The sequence below is a fragment of the Nothobranchius furzeri genome, chromosome 3 (assembly GCF_043380555.1).
Source record: "Nothobranchius furzeri strain GRZ-AD chromosome 3, NfurGRZ-RIMD1, whole genome shotgun sequence".
NCBI classification, from domain to species: Eukaryota; Metazoa; Chordata; class Actinopteri; order Cyprinodontiformes; family Nothobranchiidae; genus Nothobranchius; species Nothobranchius furzeri.
The window spans coordinates 46,185,352-46,199,390 of NC_091743.1; the positions used below are offsets into that span (position 1 = coordinate 46,185,352).

Here is a 14,039-nt window from a genome sequence, read left to right on the forward strand (position 1 = left end):
ATTGGAGTTGTGACTAATTTGCGTGCCGAGGCCCTCCACTTTATCTGTGAGCTTTTTTATCGCTTCAAGGATGGCCTTCGTACCTTCATCTGTAGTCTGGTCCTTCATTTTGGAGGTTGTTTTGTTCTTTGCCGGAGAGAAAGGGTCTTTCCTTTTGAGGCTCTCAGCCGAAGTTTCCATCTTTGCTGCGTAGTTGTGGTGGGTAGCGGCCGTGTCACGTTTTGAAGACGGTTCCATGGCTTAACTCTTTCTTAAAAGTGAATTTCACAATGATATAAAGCTTGAAATATCTGGTGAATATAGCTGGATGGTCAGGTTGTTGAATAACTGGGACAAATAGATTGCGTTCAGAATTTGTGATGCACCCGCTCCGCCATTTTGCCGGAAAAGCTGATGATAATCTTGAGGACAGTCAAACTGATATGAACAGTCCGCAACCCAAAAAGCTGAGGAATAGAAGTGTGAAGGCAAGAGAGGAGAGTACAAACAGTCTTGTGCAAATGATGGAGATTCTGATAAAAAAAAAATGTGTCGGGCTGGACGGGAAGTTGGAGAACATTGAAGGGAGAATGAACAATGTTCAAGAAGCTCTAAAAAAGTTGGAGGCTCTAGAAAGCAAACTACAAAACATTGAAAAAAGCACAGAAGACACGAAGAAAGAAACGAATGTAAACAAAGAAAACATCACTAAACTACAAAAACAAGTTGAGTTTCTGGGTGTCGAAAATAAAGCTCTGAAAGAGAAGGTACTGGAAGCTGAGAGGTACAAGAGGAGATGGAACCTCGGGCTTTTTGGGTTAGCTGAAAAAGAGGAAGAGAAAATCAGAGAGGATATCAGCATACTCACAAGGGTGGTCCCCATGTCTGTTGACGAGCTCTGCAGGAATGTGGACACCGTTTGGGAAAAAAAGATGCAAGGAATACCAGGCCAAGACCCATTATCATTCAGTTTGTGTCACGTACGATGAAGGAAGAAGTGTGGAAGATGTCGAAAGAGGCCAGAGTATGCAAGGAGAAGAGGATCATCTTTAAAATGGACTTCTCCAAAGAGGATCGGAGGCGAGGGAGAAGCTGTGGCCCCAGGTGGAGGAAGCCAGACGACGTGGAAAGAAGGCCTTCTTGAAGGAAGGATACACCATCATCGATGGGAGGAAGGTCTATATATGTTAGAAATATGATACATTTCAATATTCAGGAAAGGACCAATACACTTTTTTTTTTTATATACTGTTCCTCTGTTAATATGGGCTGCTATTTTGAGAATGAGATCTCACTAGACCAAACAGCCCAATGTTTTTTTTATCTTCTGATTGTTAAAGGAGGAGGTTTTGGATGAGATATAATATAGTTGGACAATATTGCTCATTCCTGCTGTTTGGATAAATCCAGAGCAGATATACTAGGTAACATTCTGGCCATTTGTTTTGTTTGTTATGTCAGTTTTGTTTACTTCTTTGAATGTTAGAGGGTTGAAAAACACCATAAAGCGCAAAGGCACTTTTTTATTTTGTAACGAGCTTAAGGCCAACTTAATTTTGTTACAGGAAACACATTCAGGCATAGAGGAGGAAAAATTTTGGAGACAACAGTGGGGGGATAATATTTTATATAGCCATGGTACCAGCTATTTGGCAGGGGTTATGATACTATTTAACAAATTTACAGGGAAAGTAATTAATCATAGAGGAGACAAAGACGGCCACTGGTTAATAGCAGCTATAGAAATTTATGATCAGAAATGTTTTATACTTTCTATTTATGGATATAATAACAAAACTAAAAACAGAGAGATGTTAGAAAACTTGGGCAGAATGATAACAGATTGGCAAAATGTTCATATGACAGATAAGGTGGTTGTGGGAGATTTTAGTATCGCACCAAACTCTTGGTTAGTTAAGTTACCACCTAGAGGTCAGCAACCTGAAAACAATGATATCTTACAAGATTTCTGTTCTATCACTAATACTTTTGACTATTGGAGATTAAATAATCCTACAAAATCAGAATACACATGGATCAGTGCTTCTAATGGAAACCAACGGTCAAGAATAGATTATTGGCTAATCTCTCACTCTATAGGTAACATTATAAAGAAATGTGAGATTATTACTTCTCCGCTTACTGATCACTGTTTAATAAGCTTAACTTTAATAATAATAAAACAAACATGCTCTTCAGACAGTTTATGGAAACTAAATAATAGCCTTTTATCAAATGAAGGGTTTTGCAAACAAATAAAAGCCCTTTGTCTAAAAGTAAAAAGGATGAATATGTCAAATAAAGGAAAATGGGAATGGTTTAAATTTGAAACAAAAAGGTTAGCAATTGAAATGGGGAAAATTATGACAAAAGAGAGAAAATTAAAGCAGAAAGAACTGCTAAAAAGAATCAGCCTACTCTGTGATAAAATTAATAACACGGAGGATGAACTAACAGAGCTAAACTTGCTCCAAAAACAGCTTGACGAAATTTATATAGAAAAAGCGAATGGAGCCTTTGTAAGATCCAGGGCTAAGTGGATTGAAGAAGGCGAAAAGAACTCAACATATTTTTATGGATTAGAAAAGTCTAGACAATCCAAAAAGAAAATATGCAAATTAAAAAATGACACTGTAATAGTAGACCAAAATCAAATAAAGGAGGAAGTTCAACGTTTTTACTCAGACCTATATAGTTCTAATTTCTGTGAGGAGGAATGTAAATCCTTCTTCACTCAGATAAAGAACAATATTAAATCTACTGGAGAGGAAGACAGAAAAAATCTGGAGGATGATTTGAATATTAAAGAAATAGAAAATTCCATGAAAAAATGGGAAATCGCCCGGTATTGATGGATTGACCTCGGAATTTCTTAAATTTTTTTGGGAAGATGTTCAAGAATTGTTATTAAGTACATTTAATGAGTGTATAAATGAAGGATGTCTTACCCCAACAATGAAAACTGGAATAATAACCCTTTGATTGATGAAATAGTAGATGATAATCAGTCTGCATTTATAAAAGGAAGAAGCATACATAATAATGTGAGATTAGTACTGGATATGCTGGATTATAGGTCTTTTTTGGAAACGGACAGCCTCGTTTTATTTATAGACTTATTTCAAAGCTTTTGATTCTATAGAACATAATTTTTTATTTTCCACCCTAGAATATTTCGGTTTTGGAAAAAAAATTTGTTCAGTGATAAAAATTTTCTATACTGATATTAACAGTTATGTTTCCTTAAACCCAGGATTAACAAAAAGAATAAATATAACTTGTGGAATAAGACAAGGATGTCCAATCAGCCCCAAACTGTTTATCTTATGTACACAACTATTAGCATATCTAGTAATAAATCATCCAAATTTTCAGGGTATACATTTTTTTGATTATGAATTTCGTTTAAGTCAGTTTGCAGATGACACTTTTTTTTTCTAAAGGATAAATCTATGGTTAACAAAGCATTACAAATTATTTTCAATTTTTTCCAAAGCATCAGGTCTTCGTCTGAACACAAAAAATTGTGAGTTTCTTTCACTGTATGAATGCACAGATAATGAGATAATGTCAATTCCTGTTAAAAAAGATATTAAATATCTAGGAGTTAAGATAGTTGCAGACGAAAAACAAAGAGAAGAAATCAATATGAAAGAAAAAACTGATCAAATACAAAAAACTCTGAACCAATGGCTTAGCAGAGATCTTTCTATTTTTGGGCGAAATTTATTGTCCAAGTCTGGGGGTATTTCCCAATTGATCTATCCATGTCAATCTCTTCATATCGCTCCAAAAACAGTGAAAAATATTAACGCTATTATATACAAATTTATATGGAGAAATAAAACCCACTATATAAAAAGATCCCAGTTAGTCAAAGAACATAAAAATGGAGGTATGAAATCTGGATTTTGAAGCAATGCTGGGAACATTTAAAACAAAGTGGCTGAAAGAATTTCTAATAAAGACAGATACAATTTGGTTTCATATTCCAAAAAATGTCTTCAAGAAGTTTGGGGGGCTAAACTTTCTTTTGAAATCACTAAATTGCCTTTTAAATTATCTGAATTTCACAAACAAGTATTGCATTATTGGAAGATGGTATTTACCCATAATTTTACTCCTCATTGTGCCACCTTGTGGAATAATCGAGTAATTGTTGCAAACAAAGTCTTTGTTTAAACAACAGTGGTTTGATCAAGGAATTATCTTTGTACACGATATTATGGATAAAGATGATGAAATACTACAGTTACATAATTTTGAATACAAATTTAATAACATTCAATGTCCTCTTCAGGAATATAAGAAAGTATGTAAGGCTCTACCAGTGACTTTGATACAAATGGTAAAAAACACAATTCTCTTCTCTAATGTTCAATACCACTTCCTAATTTATTAATAGGAGAATTGAACATCGCAGCAAGAAAATGTGAAAATAAATTTTTAAATGGAGCCTTTAAAAAATATACCCCTAACCCTAACCCACAGACGAGGAACTCCTGGAGGCCACGCAGGAATCTCCAGAGCTCCTTGCTGCAGTCCTCCCTCCCCCACCTCCTGCTGCCAGCTCTAAGGTGAGGCATCAGACATTAATTCAATTCAAAGAAACTTCATTAATCCCAGAGGGAACTTAGTTTCAGTACACAATTATGAGAGCAGACATATATGGGCATAGACAAATGACAAGAATTGGTGACTGCAACCCGAGTCGCCTTTCTTACTCTGCTGCTTTGTTTTCTCTCTCTCTAGATGCTGCCTGAGTCCTGGCAGGCAGCTCTGACTGCAGAACAGCAGGAGTGGATCGGCCGGGTGCTGTTCACCAGGGACCGTGCTGGGAGGCCGCATCTCATCACGGAGCTCAGTCCCTGGTGGTACCCTCCCCAGCCCCGGGCGGTCTACAATCAGCCTCCCGCCTCTCCCGACCCCTTCTTTGCATGTCGGCTCTTCCTGTGGATGCCTCACAGGATGTGGCACCTGCAGCTGACGTGCCCCCAGCCTTTGTGCAGCGGCATCCTGATAAAGGCTGGGCTCTACAGGACCATCCGGAGGGTCCTGGACATCGACGGCTGGTATCTCATGGCCACTGAGTACCTGGAGTGCCGTCGATGTAAGAAGAAGGTCGGAGGGTGGTCACAGGGCATCTTAAGGCAGCTGCCCGCCACCTACAGCTGCCAGTTCCCAGCTGTCCTCACGTACAAGTATGAGAAGAGTGAAACTGTGTGCTCATGCGGGTGTGTCCAGCAGAGTATAATGTGGTAATGTTTGTTTTGTTCACGCAGGCTGTCCTGTGACCAGAGGGTGGTTGCTACGCTGAGATCTCGCACTCTGGGCAACAGTGCCACTCAGCTGTGCAACACCCTGCGGGAGCAGCATTCCGACGCCTGGATGCGGAGAGCGATTCAGTACCTCGGCGTCTGCAAGCAGTTCCTGGCCTTGGGTACCACGAGGGGGGAGATCGCACCACCTCCCCAGATGCCCCCTGTGCCCTCACCCGTCTGGCTGCTGACCGTTTACGGTTACGACGTGCTGACGCGGCTGGACGAGTACAAGGCCAGGATCACGTCCACCTTCGGATCCATCCTAAAGATGGATTCCACAAAGAAGGTCGGTCACCGCGTTGTGTTTACTTGCTGCTTGTGAACAACAGTTCTGCTGGTCTTTACGCAGGAAGTTCTCTGTGTGCAGGTGACGAAGAAGCTCGCAGGTGCCGCCTGGGCTACCAACGTGGGCAACGAGCACGGCCAGGTCCTCATGAGCGTCCTCACTTGCTGCGAGGGCTCCGAGGGCCTGTCCAAGATGGCGGCCGGACTGATGAGGCGGTACCGATTAGCCGAGGTACCTGCCCCCCAGCTCATCTACGTGGACCGCGACTGCTGCAGACAGGACGGCGTGTCCAAGACGGCTGCCTTATTTCCGGTATAAACTTGCATTGTTGCTGACTGACTTATTTAGTTGTTTATTTAATTTTTCATAGCAATGATTCGTTACTTTGTTGTGAATTACTTTAATGGATCACCAGGTCACCTGAATTTCTACCCAATGTCTTTCTGAAAATTTTAAAACAATCAGACACCCAAATAAATTTCTGTAAAAGACAATTTATAGAGCAGTGAATGTTTTTGGGGTTCTGATCTTGACTGTGGTGCAGGTAGGGCTGCAGCTATCGAATATTTTTGTAATCGAGTACTCTATCGAATCTTTTTTTCGATTAATCGAGTACTCTAATAAATTACCCTTTTGTGTTTGTAAACCTTTATATCATATATTGATGAGCCAAGATGGCGCCGAGTATGGCTGCCTCGTCGCGAGCTTCACCAAGTTCCAACATTACACGCTCCATACTGTACATTAATGCCACTGTTTTGCACATACCAACCTCTGTACATTTTATATCTCTTATCTTATTGTTTACTTTATTCATTTGCATACTTAGATTAGCCATTTTTATATTTTAATTGTTTTTACATTACTGTATTTTTGCACAACTCTATTGCTGTGAAGCTCGCACACAAGAATTTCACTCGCATGTACTGTACCAGTGTACCTGCACATGTGACGTGACAATAAAAGTGATTTGATTTGATATCAAATAGCATGTTATAATTATGAAAAACCTCTTAAAATGAGCAAGCAATTGCCAGTTATTCAAGTTTTATTCAAAATTAGTTTGCATAACTTCAGCACTTCAACTTTACTTCACAGTAAACAAATGCGTGTGCAAAAAATAAGTAAACCTGAGCCGATTTTCCCCTCGTGCGAGAATCTGCTAGCCTGCAAGTCAGACAAAAACTAGGAGGATAACGCTGCGAGCGGCTGCGGCCCAAACAGAACCAGAACCGCTCACGGCGCAAACAGCTCGCCGGCTGTTTCCCTATTAACACACGTCCGTTTTAATTTCCACACTTTTTTTCTCACACTAACAAGGATTGCCAAAAGCATGTTTGCTGTGGTTTTGTCAAATTATACTGATCACAAAACATGTATTTACTTTCTTTCGTTTTCCTCCGCCACTCATAAATACCCGTGTCCTCCTGCAGAAACCCCGAGGGACAACAGACATCAATAACACAATAAAAAGTCTGACGTGTTGTGTAAAAACTGCTATTTTTAGCACATTTTAAGCCCGACGTGTTGCTACCAGATGTACGGTGTGAGCTGAAACTGACTGCTACAAATGAAAAAGTCGCACAGTGTCCGCAGAATATATAGAAAAACAGGCTAAAAAGCATTATCTTGTAGAGGCTCCGAGTCCGCTTGCAGAAGTGACATTTACAGGTGCTGCAGCATGGAGGATGTGGTGTTGTGCTAGGCTAAATCCATTTTACAGTATTTATACTGGACTACGTTTTCCGCCTAACGACGTGAAAAATGGTTCCACAACTTTGACATTTTCTGTCTTTTTCGCACTCCACCGGGGTTCAAGTTGTCCGCCATGGCTTAAGAGAAAGTTAAGTTACATTCGCCACTCGCGTGTGCATTCAGTCCAGTGGGCATGTGCGTCACTTATTTCGGTCCGGGTGAAACATGACCCCGGGCGATTGCAAAGCCATGAATTAATTAAATATGAATTAAACGAATCCTCGAGGCAGAGAATTTGACTCGAGGATTTTTTGTACTCGAATTATTCGAGGTACTCGAGGAATCGTTTCAGCTCTAGGTGCAGGTAAAACATGGTGTGCAACACTCCAATGACTAACCTCTCTGTCGCAGGAGTGGGAACGGCTCATTGTTCGGCTGGACATCTGGCATCTGATGCGCCGCTTCGCATCAGGTGTCACCACAGAGAGCCACGAGCTGTATCCCACCTTCATGAGGCAGCTGTCTTACTGCATCTTTGAGGTGGACGCCGAAGATGCTCGCCGTCTCGTGGGAGCCAAGCGGTCCGAGCTGGAGGGGACGCACGGGATGGTCAACCTGACGGACGCTGATGTGATCCAGCGGATCAGCAAGGAGGAATGGAGGCTCCACTGCCGCAGGAGGACGCGTGGAGCAGAGGAGTCGACGCTCCTCATCCAAAACCTCCTTGACACCTTCAGAGGGCCCGCAGGACACAACACGCTGAACATCCCGTTGCTAAACGCTCTCCGCATCCAGGACATCTGGGACACGCAGAGGCGCCACCTCAGCTGCATCCAGGACCCCCCTGGCATGCAGCTGTACACCCAGACGGGCAGTCTGCAAAAAGGAGGGGTCAGACTGCCCATCTATCGCTGCGCGAGGGGCTCCACTTCCCTGGAGTCCTTCCATCTCCACCTGAACCGCTTCATCCCAGGTGAGAAACCAGAATCTGTCAAGAAATCAGTTTTATTTCTGTAAACTGTTCATTTTCAGGTGTCAGTAAAAGCTTAAGCTGATTTTATAATCTAATCACGCAGGAACGTCGGCCAGTGCCAAGTACTTCCAGGCGTTCCTGATTGATGGACTGGTCAGGTGGAACGAGGACCGCGCAGCGGCAGCTGAGGGACACGAGGCGCCTCTGCTGTCCTACAGTGGCCACCTCAGGCACACCCTGAACCAGAAGAGCCAAAGGGTGTTTGGTCATCAGATGGTTAAGGACTTCACCAAGCCTGCTGCTTACACAGGTAGAGGAACAGAGAAACACGTTTTATTTACTCGTGACTTTTAATGACACTGTGCACCAATACTTTGCTAAGAAGGAGCTTTGAACCGTTTACATTTCCACAAAATCTCAGGTGAGCTCATCGGAGTGGACTACCTGTTCCAGCAGACAGGCCGCGTGCTTGAGGACATCAGCATGGACCCTGATGCTCCGGACGAGGCTGCTGCCATCACCGACCTGGACGAGGTGGACGAGGGTATCCAGGAGGACGTGGGCGACTACGTCGCCGCCTTCGTCCTTGACGACCCAGCCACCAGCACTTCAGGAGCAGCCCGGTCAGGGGATCCAGCTGTCGCACCCGGGTCTGAGCCAGCACATCCTGCCGCCCCTGCGCATCATGCCCCTCCCGAGGTCCCTGGAAGCCAGACTCCTGAAGAGAAACACTCCTCTGATTCAGAGGTCTTTGATCCCCCCTCTGCTAATCATTTCACAGCTGACCCACCTAATTTTGTTTTTTCACGTATTCAGAGATATTTCAGAAATTTGACTTCTTTTTCCCATTTTCTTTGTTTCTCAGGAGGAGATCCAGGGTCCTGACGGCCAGACAGGATACCAGCATGTCCTGAAGCTGGCTCAGGCCCTGGTGGAGCTCAGGAGTCTCCAGGGACTGTCTGACAGCAGGGTAGACACACTCATCGTGCTTTGGCAACGCCTGCCAGATCGTGACAAACGACGGATCGTCTACCCTAGCAGATGCCGGGAGAGGCTAGACGCCAGCCGTGTGGTGGAGGCCATGTGCAGCCAGCTCTGCCGTCTTCACCCTGCGGCCAGTCGCGTGGACGGGGTCAGCAGGTCACGCTGGTTCCTAATCCGCGACGACTACATGGCCGTCAGACAGGTGGTGCTGTATTGCCCGAGGCTGATGGCTCAGACCCAGCTTCATCTCTATGAGCTGAACCAGAAGACCATCTCTCAATGGTGAGAACTGGTAGATATTTCCTCGTGTTTCAGACTTCAGGTTAAAGCTTGCAGCCTCAACTCAGCTCATCCTCTTGTCCTTCCAGGTTCAGCCATAGACAGAAGGGGTGGGAGAAAGGTGTGCTGGAGCAGGGAACTGGCACCGTTTCTGCTCCAACTTTCTCCCACCAGCCCATCCCTTCTGTGAAAGGGCTGTCCTCCATACAGGTGGGAAGAGGACAGCCCTTTAAATACAACCTCCCTGAGGAGCAACAACCTGGTCCCTCCTCCAGGGGACTGCCACCTCTACCACTACCTCCACCTGCTCCTCATCCCGGTCCCTCTACCAGCTGCAACCTCCCTCCTTCTTCTGCTCAGAGCCTGCGCGCCATTCGTCCCTTCCCGGGGTCCACTCCGCTGACTCCTCCTGTTGTTTTGCCTAGGACAACAGCATTTAGAAGGAGGAAGGCAGCGGAGGCTGCTGCTGCTGCTGGCGTGCAGGCTCCACCATCAAAGACAGCCCGCCAACAGTTCACCTGCAGCAGATGTGGTCAGCCCAAGCGGCTGGACACTGGCCACACCCGCATTGCAGGTGTGTCCTACTGCGCATCTGTTGGCGGGAAGTCTGTAGAGGAGTGGAAGAAGGAGATGAAGAGCAAGACTGGAGGAGGGCCCGAAAAACAGTGACTTTTTGGGACATTTTCTCATTTTTTAATTTTGGAACTTGTAAATATTGTAAATAATTTTTAGATGTTTTTATTATTGTGATTTTCAGTATTAAAATGATACACACTTTAAATATTAGACTATTTTTATGACCTTGGACACAGATACATTTATTACATGTTTTTTATAACATAACAAATATATTTGAACAGATTTTTGTCATATATGTTCTATAATTTTACATGTGTATTATCACAAATATATTTCACAGCTCAGTGGTTCATCCCAATTTTAACTACATTTAAATTGGTAATTATTTAAAAAGATTTATATAATTAGTATTATTAGTATGTAGTATATATGAATAAGTATTATTATGCATATTATCACTTTATCTTTATTTCCACTTTGTATTCGCACAGAGCGGGAGTCGAACCTACGCAGTTGGACTCCGTCTCGGCGGATGGTGCTTGTTCTTCTCGCTCCTTGCAGCTTGTTTTCTCGTGTTTTCTCGCGCTCACTCCGGGAGTCGAAGTGCGTAGGTTCGACTCCCTTCCCGCTCAGTGCGAATACAAAAGTGGAAATGTATGCGAAATCTGCATAATAACACTAATTATTACGTAAATAATTTTTCACAATTACCTCTTTAAATTTAATTATGATTGTGATGAACCACTGAGCTGTGAAATATATTTGTGATAATACACATGTAAAATATAGAATACATATGAAAAAAATACATCTGTGTTGAAATATATTTGTGATGTCATAAAACATGTAATAAATGTATGTGTCCAAGATCATAAAAACTTTCAAAGATTTAAAGTGTTTTCGTTTATATATATATATATATATGAAATAAAAGAAAAAGTCTTTAAAAAGAAAAATCCAAAAGGTGAAGACAGTTTTTCTGTCTTGGTCCCTCAGCTCCTCGACACATCCAATCTCCCTCCAGTGTTATTCATCTCCTCCTCCCTCCACTCCTCTACAGACTTTTCCGCCAACAGATGCGCAGTAGGACACGCCTGCAGTGTGTGTCCAGTGTCCAGCCGCTTGGGCTGACAACCTCTGCTGCAGGTGTACTGCAGGCGGGCTGTCTTTGATGGTGGAGCCTGCACGCTAGCAGCAGCTGCAGCAGTAGCCTCCGCTACCTTCCTATACGAATGAAATCGACCTAGGCATAGACATTCTCTTAATTATCTTTGGAACTCATGACTTCAAATAAAAGTTTTTAAATTCTTGCAGTGAGCTTTTATTGTGAAGTTCCTTTCTTTACATGTCCATGTGTACAGCAGGTTGTTGTTAACACATTTAGATTGTTGGTATTCTTGTCGGATCATTTATTTACTGAAGAAAACAGCTTGTTCCCTCAGCTCTTCAACGCATCCATTCTCCCGTCCTTTTCAGGTGTAGATAGCACATCTTTGGAGGAGTTTACAGGAAAACAGGAGCTTGGGTGAGGAAATTAATAAACCACTGAGGACGAAGGTTAGAAATAGTGTGACTGGACAAAAATCCCAACAACAAACCAGGTGTGGTTCACAGATAAACAGCCAGCAAACGTGGGGCGAAAACCTCGTCACACATGTGAGGAGAAACTCTGCTGCTGAGCAGCAGGTGGTGGAGCGGATTTTTTACAAGCCACATTTATTACACGTTAGAGAGCATCACAATTATGTTTGAGTTCAGCAGTGTCACCGGTTCATTATTGGGTTTCTTCATCGACTCCACAGAACTAAGTTTCTCTGTCTAAAGTCCAAAATTACTTTATTAATCCCAGAAGGAAGTTAAGATTTGTCTTAACTAATTATTCAAAGCAGTCTTTAAAATAAATACTAGTAATAATAATGAGCTCAGTTGGAAATCTGAGTGGTTAAAGATGCCGAAGGCTGTGGGCAGGATGGATCTCCTGTGTTACAGCAGCTCTGAAGAAGATGCTTGTTGCATGAAGAGGATGCTCAGTGTTGTCTATAATGTTATTGATTTTATGAAAAATCCTTCTTTGCACCATCATCTCCAGTGGTTCTCAGTCGTCTCCAGAACAGAACCAGCCTTTTTGCCAGGTTGTTGAGCCTTTTTAGGTCCCTGCTGGCTCTGATGCTGCTGCCCCAACAGCTGGTGGCCCAAGAGATCTCAACAGACCTGTAAAAGATCTGCAGCCTCTTGCTGCAGACCTTGAAGGATCTAAAATATTATTCAAGATATACAGTCTACTCTGTCCCTTCTTGGAGATGGCTTCATGCTTGTGTCTCCAGTCCAGTCTGTTGTCCAGATGAACACCGAGGTATTTGTAATCTTCCACCACCTCCCCCTACTCCCCAATAATGCATGTTGAGCTATTCCCGTTTCTTTCTAAATCATCCAATTTGGTTTGTTCACATTCAAGATTATGTGAGTGTCCCCACACCACGCCACAAAGTGGTCCACCAGCTCTCTGTACTCTTGACCATCTCTCATGAACCCGACGACTGCAGAATCGTCTGAGTCTTTCTGCAGATGACAGGTCTCCGACTTGTTCTGGAAGTCTGCAGAGTGAAAAGGAATGGTGAGAGTACTGTACAGGCATCAAATGTACAATTGTGGAATAAGTTTCCCAACGAGCAGATCAGTATAATATAACATTAAACAAAGAACATAAACAGGGAAATACCAGTTTAAAAACATGCTTTTACACACATAATACAGAAAACAGAGAACTTTGTGCCAACTGGGGACGTGGTGAAAGATCATTTCACACTACTCTCCTCCTCCTTAGTTCAGAAGAAAATATTACCATATCTTAAACATCGCTCGTAGGACAACAAACTGTTTTTTTAACATGTTAAAAGTCTAATTGTTTTTTTAAAGTAACAATTGTACGTCTCAGTCACTTCAGTAGTGGAGGAACGCCAGCTCAGAGTGAAAGAGGATCTATTTCAGAGTTGAAACAATCCAGCTCTCTGATTGGATGCTGAAAACCTGTGCTTCTCAAAATTGAAACAACCCAGTCATTTGATTGGTCAAATGTTGGAACTGCGCAGGGGGACACGCCCCTAACTGCTTCATAACAGTGTCATATTAGGGTTAGTTATGTTATTTAAAAAAAATGAGGAACGCTTCACGAATTTGCGTGTCATCCTTGCGCCAGGGGCCATGCTAATCTTCTCTGTATCGTTCCAATTTTAGTGTATGTGTTAGCGAGCTAACACGATGATGTGACGATTCCTGAGCCGATTTCCAAACTCAATGATTGGGCTGTGTACTAACTTACGGTGTCAATGAAAGGACCCAGCTGCATTATGGGATATGTGGGCGGACCAAGCGGAAATGCCGACTAAAATGTTGAGGATAAATGTGTTTAACTCATCTCAGTTACGCTATGAAAACACTGTGGCTCTTGCACTGCACACTTGATAACAATAACACCTAACTCGTTGTGTTACACTGAATATTTATGGTATTCGTTGGTTTTAGTCCCACTGACCAACTTCTCAGCACTCTTAAACAGTACACACACGATCTGTCTGGTCCATTATCAAGAAACCTGCTTGTTTTTACTATATTGGTTGAATAAAACGCATAACAGCTGTTTGCCCTCTTTTAATTACCCGAAGAGTAAAGGCTTATTCAAGTGGATTGTCGTAGGTGGAAAAAAGAACAAAATAGACTTCAAAAACTGTAATTGGGTTGACTAACCACCAGAGGTCGCGGTCAGACTGCTATAATTTCTGTTAAAACAGTCAAATGAGCAGACAGGACATCAGTATGGTGCTGCGTTAGCTCCTCGTCGCAGAATTTATATTAACACTTTTAACCATGTCAAGCAGCACATTCACTACCATTCACTTTGTTTAACCAGTTTCCCTTTGACTGAATAGTCAGACACTTATTTTAC

General features: G+C 42.7%; 3 protein-coding genes and 1 non-coding gene across 4 annotated transcripts in view; 2 read left to right on the plus strand and 2 right to left on the minus strand.

Annotated features, from left to right (window-relative positions):
- The window catches only part of LOC139068850 (uncharacterized), a 29,569-nt gene extending 21,750 nt beyond the window's left edge, over positions 1 to 7,819 (minus strand). Inside the window, exon 1 of the mRNA XM_070549236.1 lies at positions 7,680 to 7,819. Coding sequence (XP_070405337.1) covers positions 7,680 to 7,731 — 52 coding nt within the window. The 5' untranslated portion in view covers positions 7,732 to 7,819. The remainder of the gene's footprint in view (positions 1 to 7,679) is intronic.
- On the plus strand, positions 1,606 to 6,285 carry LOC139068849 (uncharacterized). Its single transcript, XM_070549235.1, has 4 exons — positions 1,606 to 4,556; positions 4,732 to 5,180; positions 5,262 to 5,586; positions 5,668 to 6,285. Exons 2-4 carry the CDS (start codon positions 4,732 to 4,734, stop codon positions 5,902 to 5,904), a joined length of 1,011 nt encoding a protein of 336 aa, XP_070405336.1. The 5' UTR covers positions 1,606 to 4,556; the 3' UTR covers positions 5,905 to 6,285.
- LOC129165637 (uncharacterized) lies at positions 7,333 to 10,990 on the plus strand. The gene is made up of 5 exons (XM_070549234.1): positions 7,333 to 8,254; positions 8,358 to 8,564; positions 8,676 to 9,001; positions 9,120 to 9,520; positions 9,607 to 10,990. The coding sequence occupies exons 1-5, from the start codon at positions 7,735 to 7,737 to the stop codon at positions 10,184 to 10,186; spliced, it is 2,034 nt and encodes a 677-aa protein (XP_070405335.1). The 5' UTR covers positions 7,333 to 7,734; the 3' UTR covers positions 10,187 to 10,990.
- A 2,256-nt stretch (positions 10,991 to 13,246) lies between these two features.
- On the minus strand, positions 13,247 to 13,353 carry LOC129157230 (U6 spliceosomal RNA). Its single transcript, XR_008560540.1, has one exon. It is a non-coding gene; the product is annotated as a U6 spliceosomal RNA (small nuclear RNA).
- Positions 13,354 to 14,039: the final 686 nt, after the last annotated feature.

Bases quoted from the DNA above. Each gene is read 5' to 3' on its own strand.
- LOC139068849 (XM_070549235.1), top strand. From the start codon at position 4,732: ATGCTGCCTGAGTCCTGGCAGGCAGCTCTGACTGCAGAACAGCAGGAG. The intron at 5,181-5,261 runs GTATGAGAAGAG...TTGTTCACGCAG, and splicing joins CCAGCTGTCCTCACGTACAA to GCTGTCCTGTGACCAGAGGG. The intron at 5,587-5,667 runs GTCGGTCACCGC...CTCTGTGTGCAG, and splicing joins AGATGGATTCCACAAAGAAG to GTGACGAAGAAGCTCGCAGG.
- LOC129165637 (XM_070549234.1), top strand. From the start codon at position 7,735: ATGCGCCGCTTCGCATCAGGTGTCACCACAGAGAGCCACGAGCTGTAT. The intron at 9,002-9,119 runs GTCTTTGATCCC...TTTGTTTCTCAG, and splicing joins AACACTCCTCTGATTCAGAG to GAGGAGATCCAGGGTCCTGA. The intron at 9,521-9,606 runs GTGAGAACTGGT...TTGTCCTTCCAG, and splicing joins CAGAAGACCATCTCTCAATG to GTTCAGCCATAGACAGAAGG.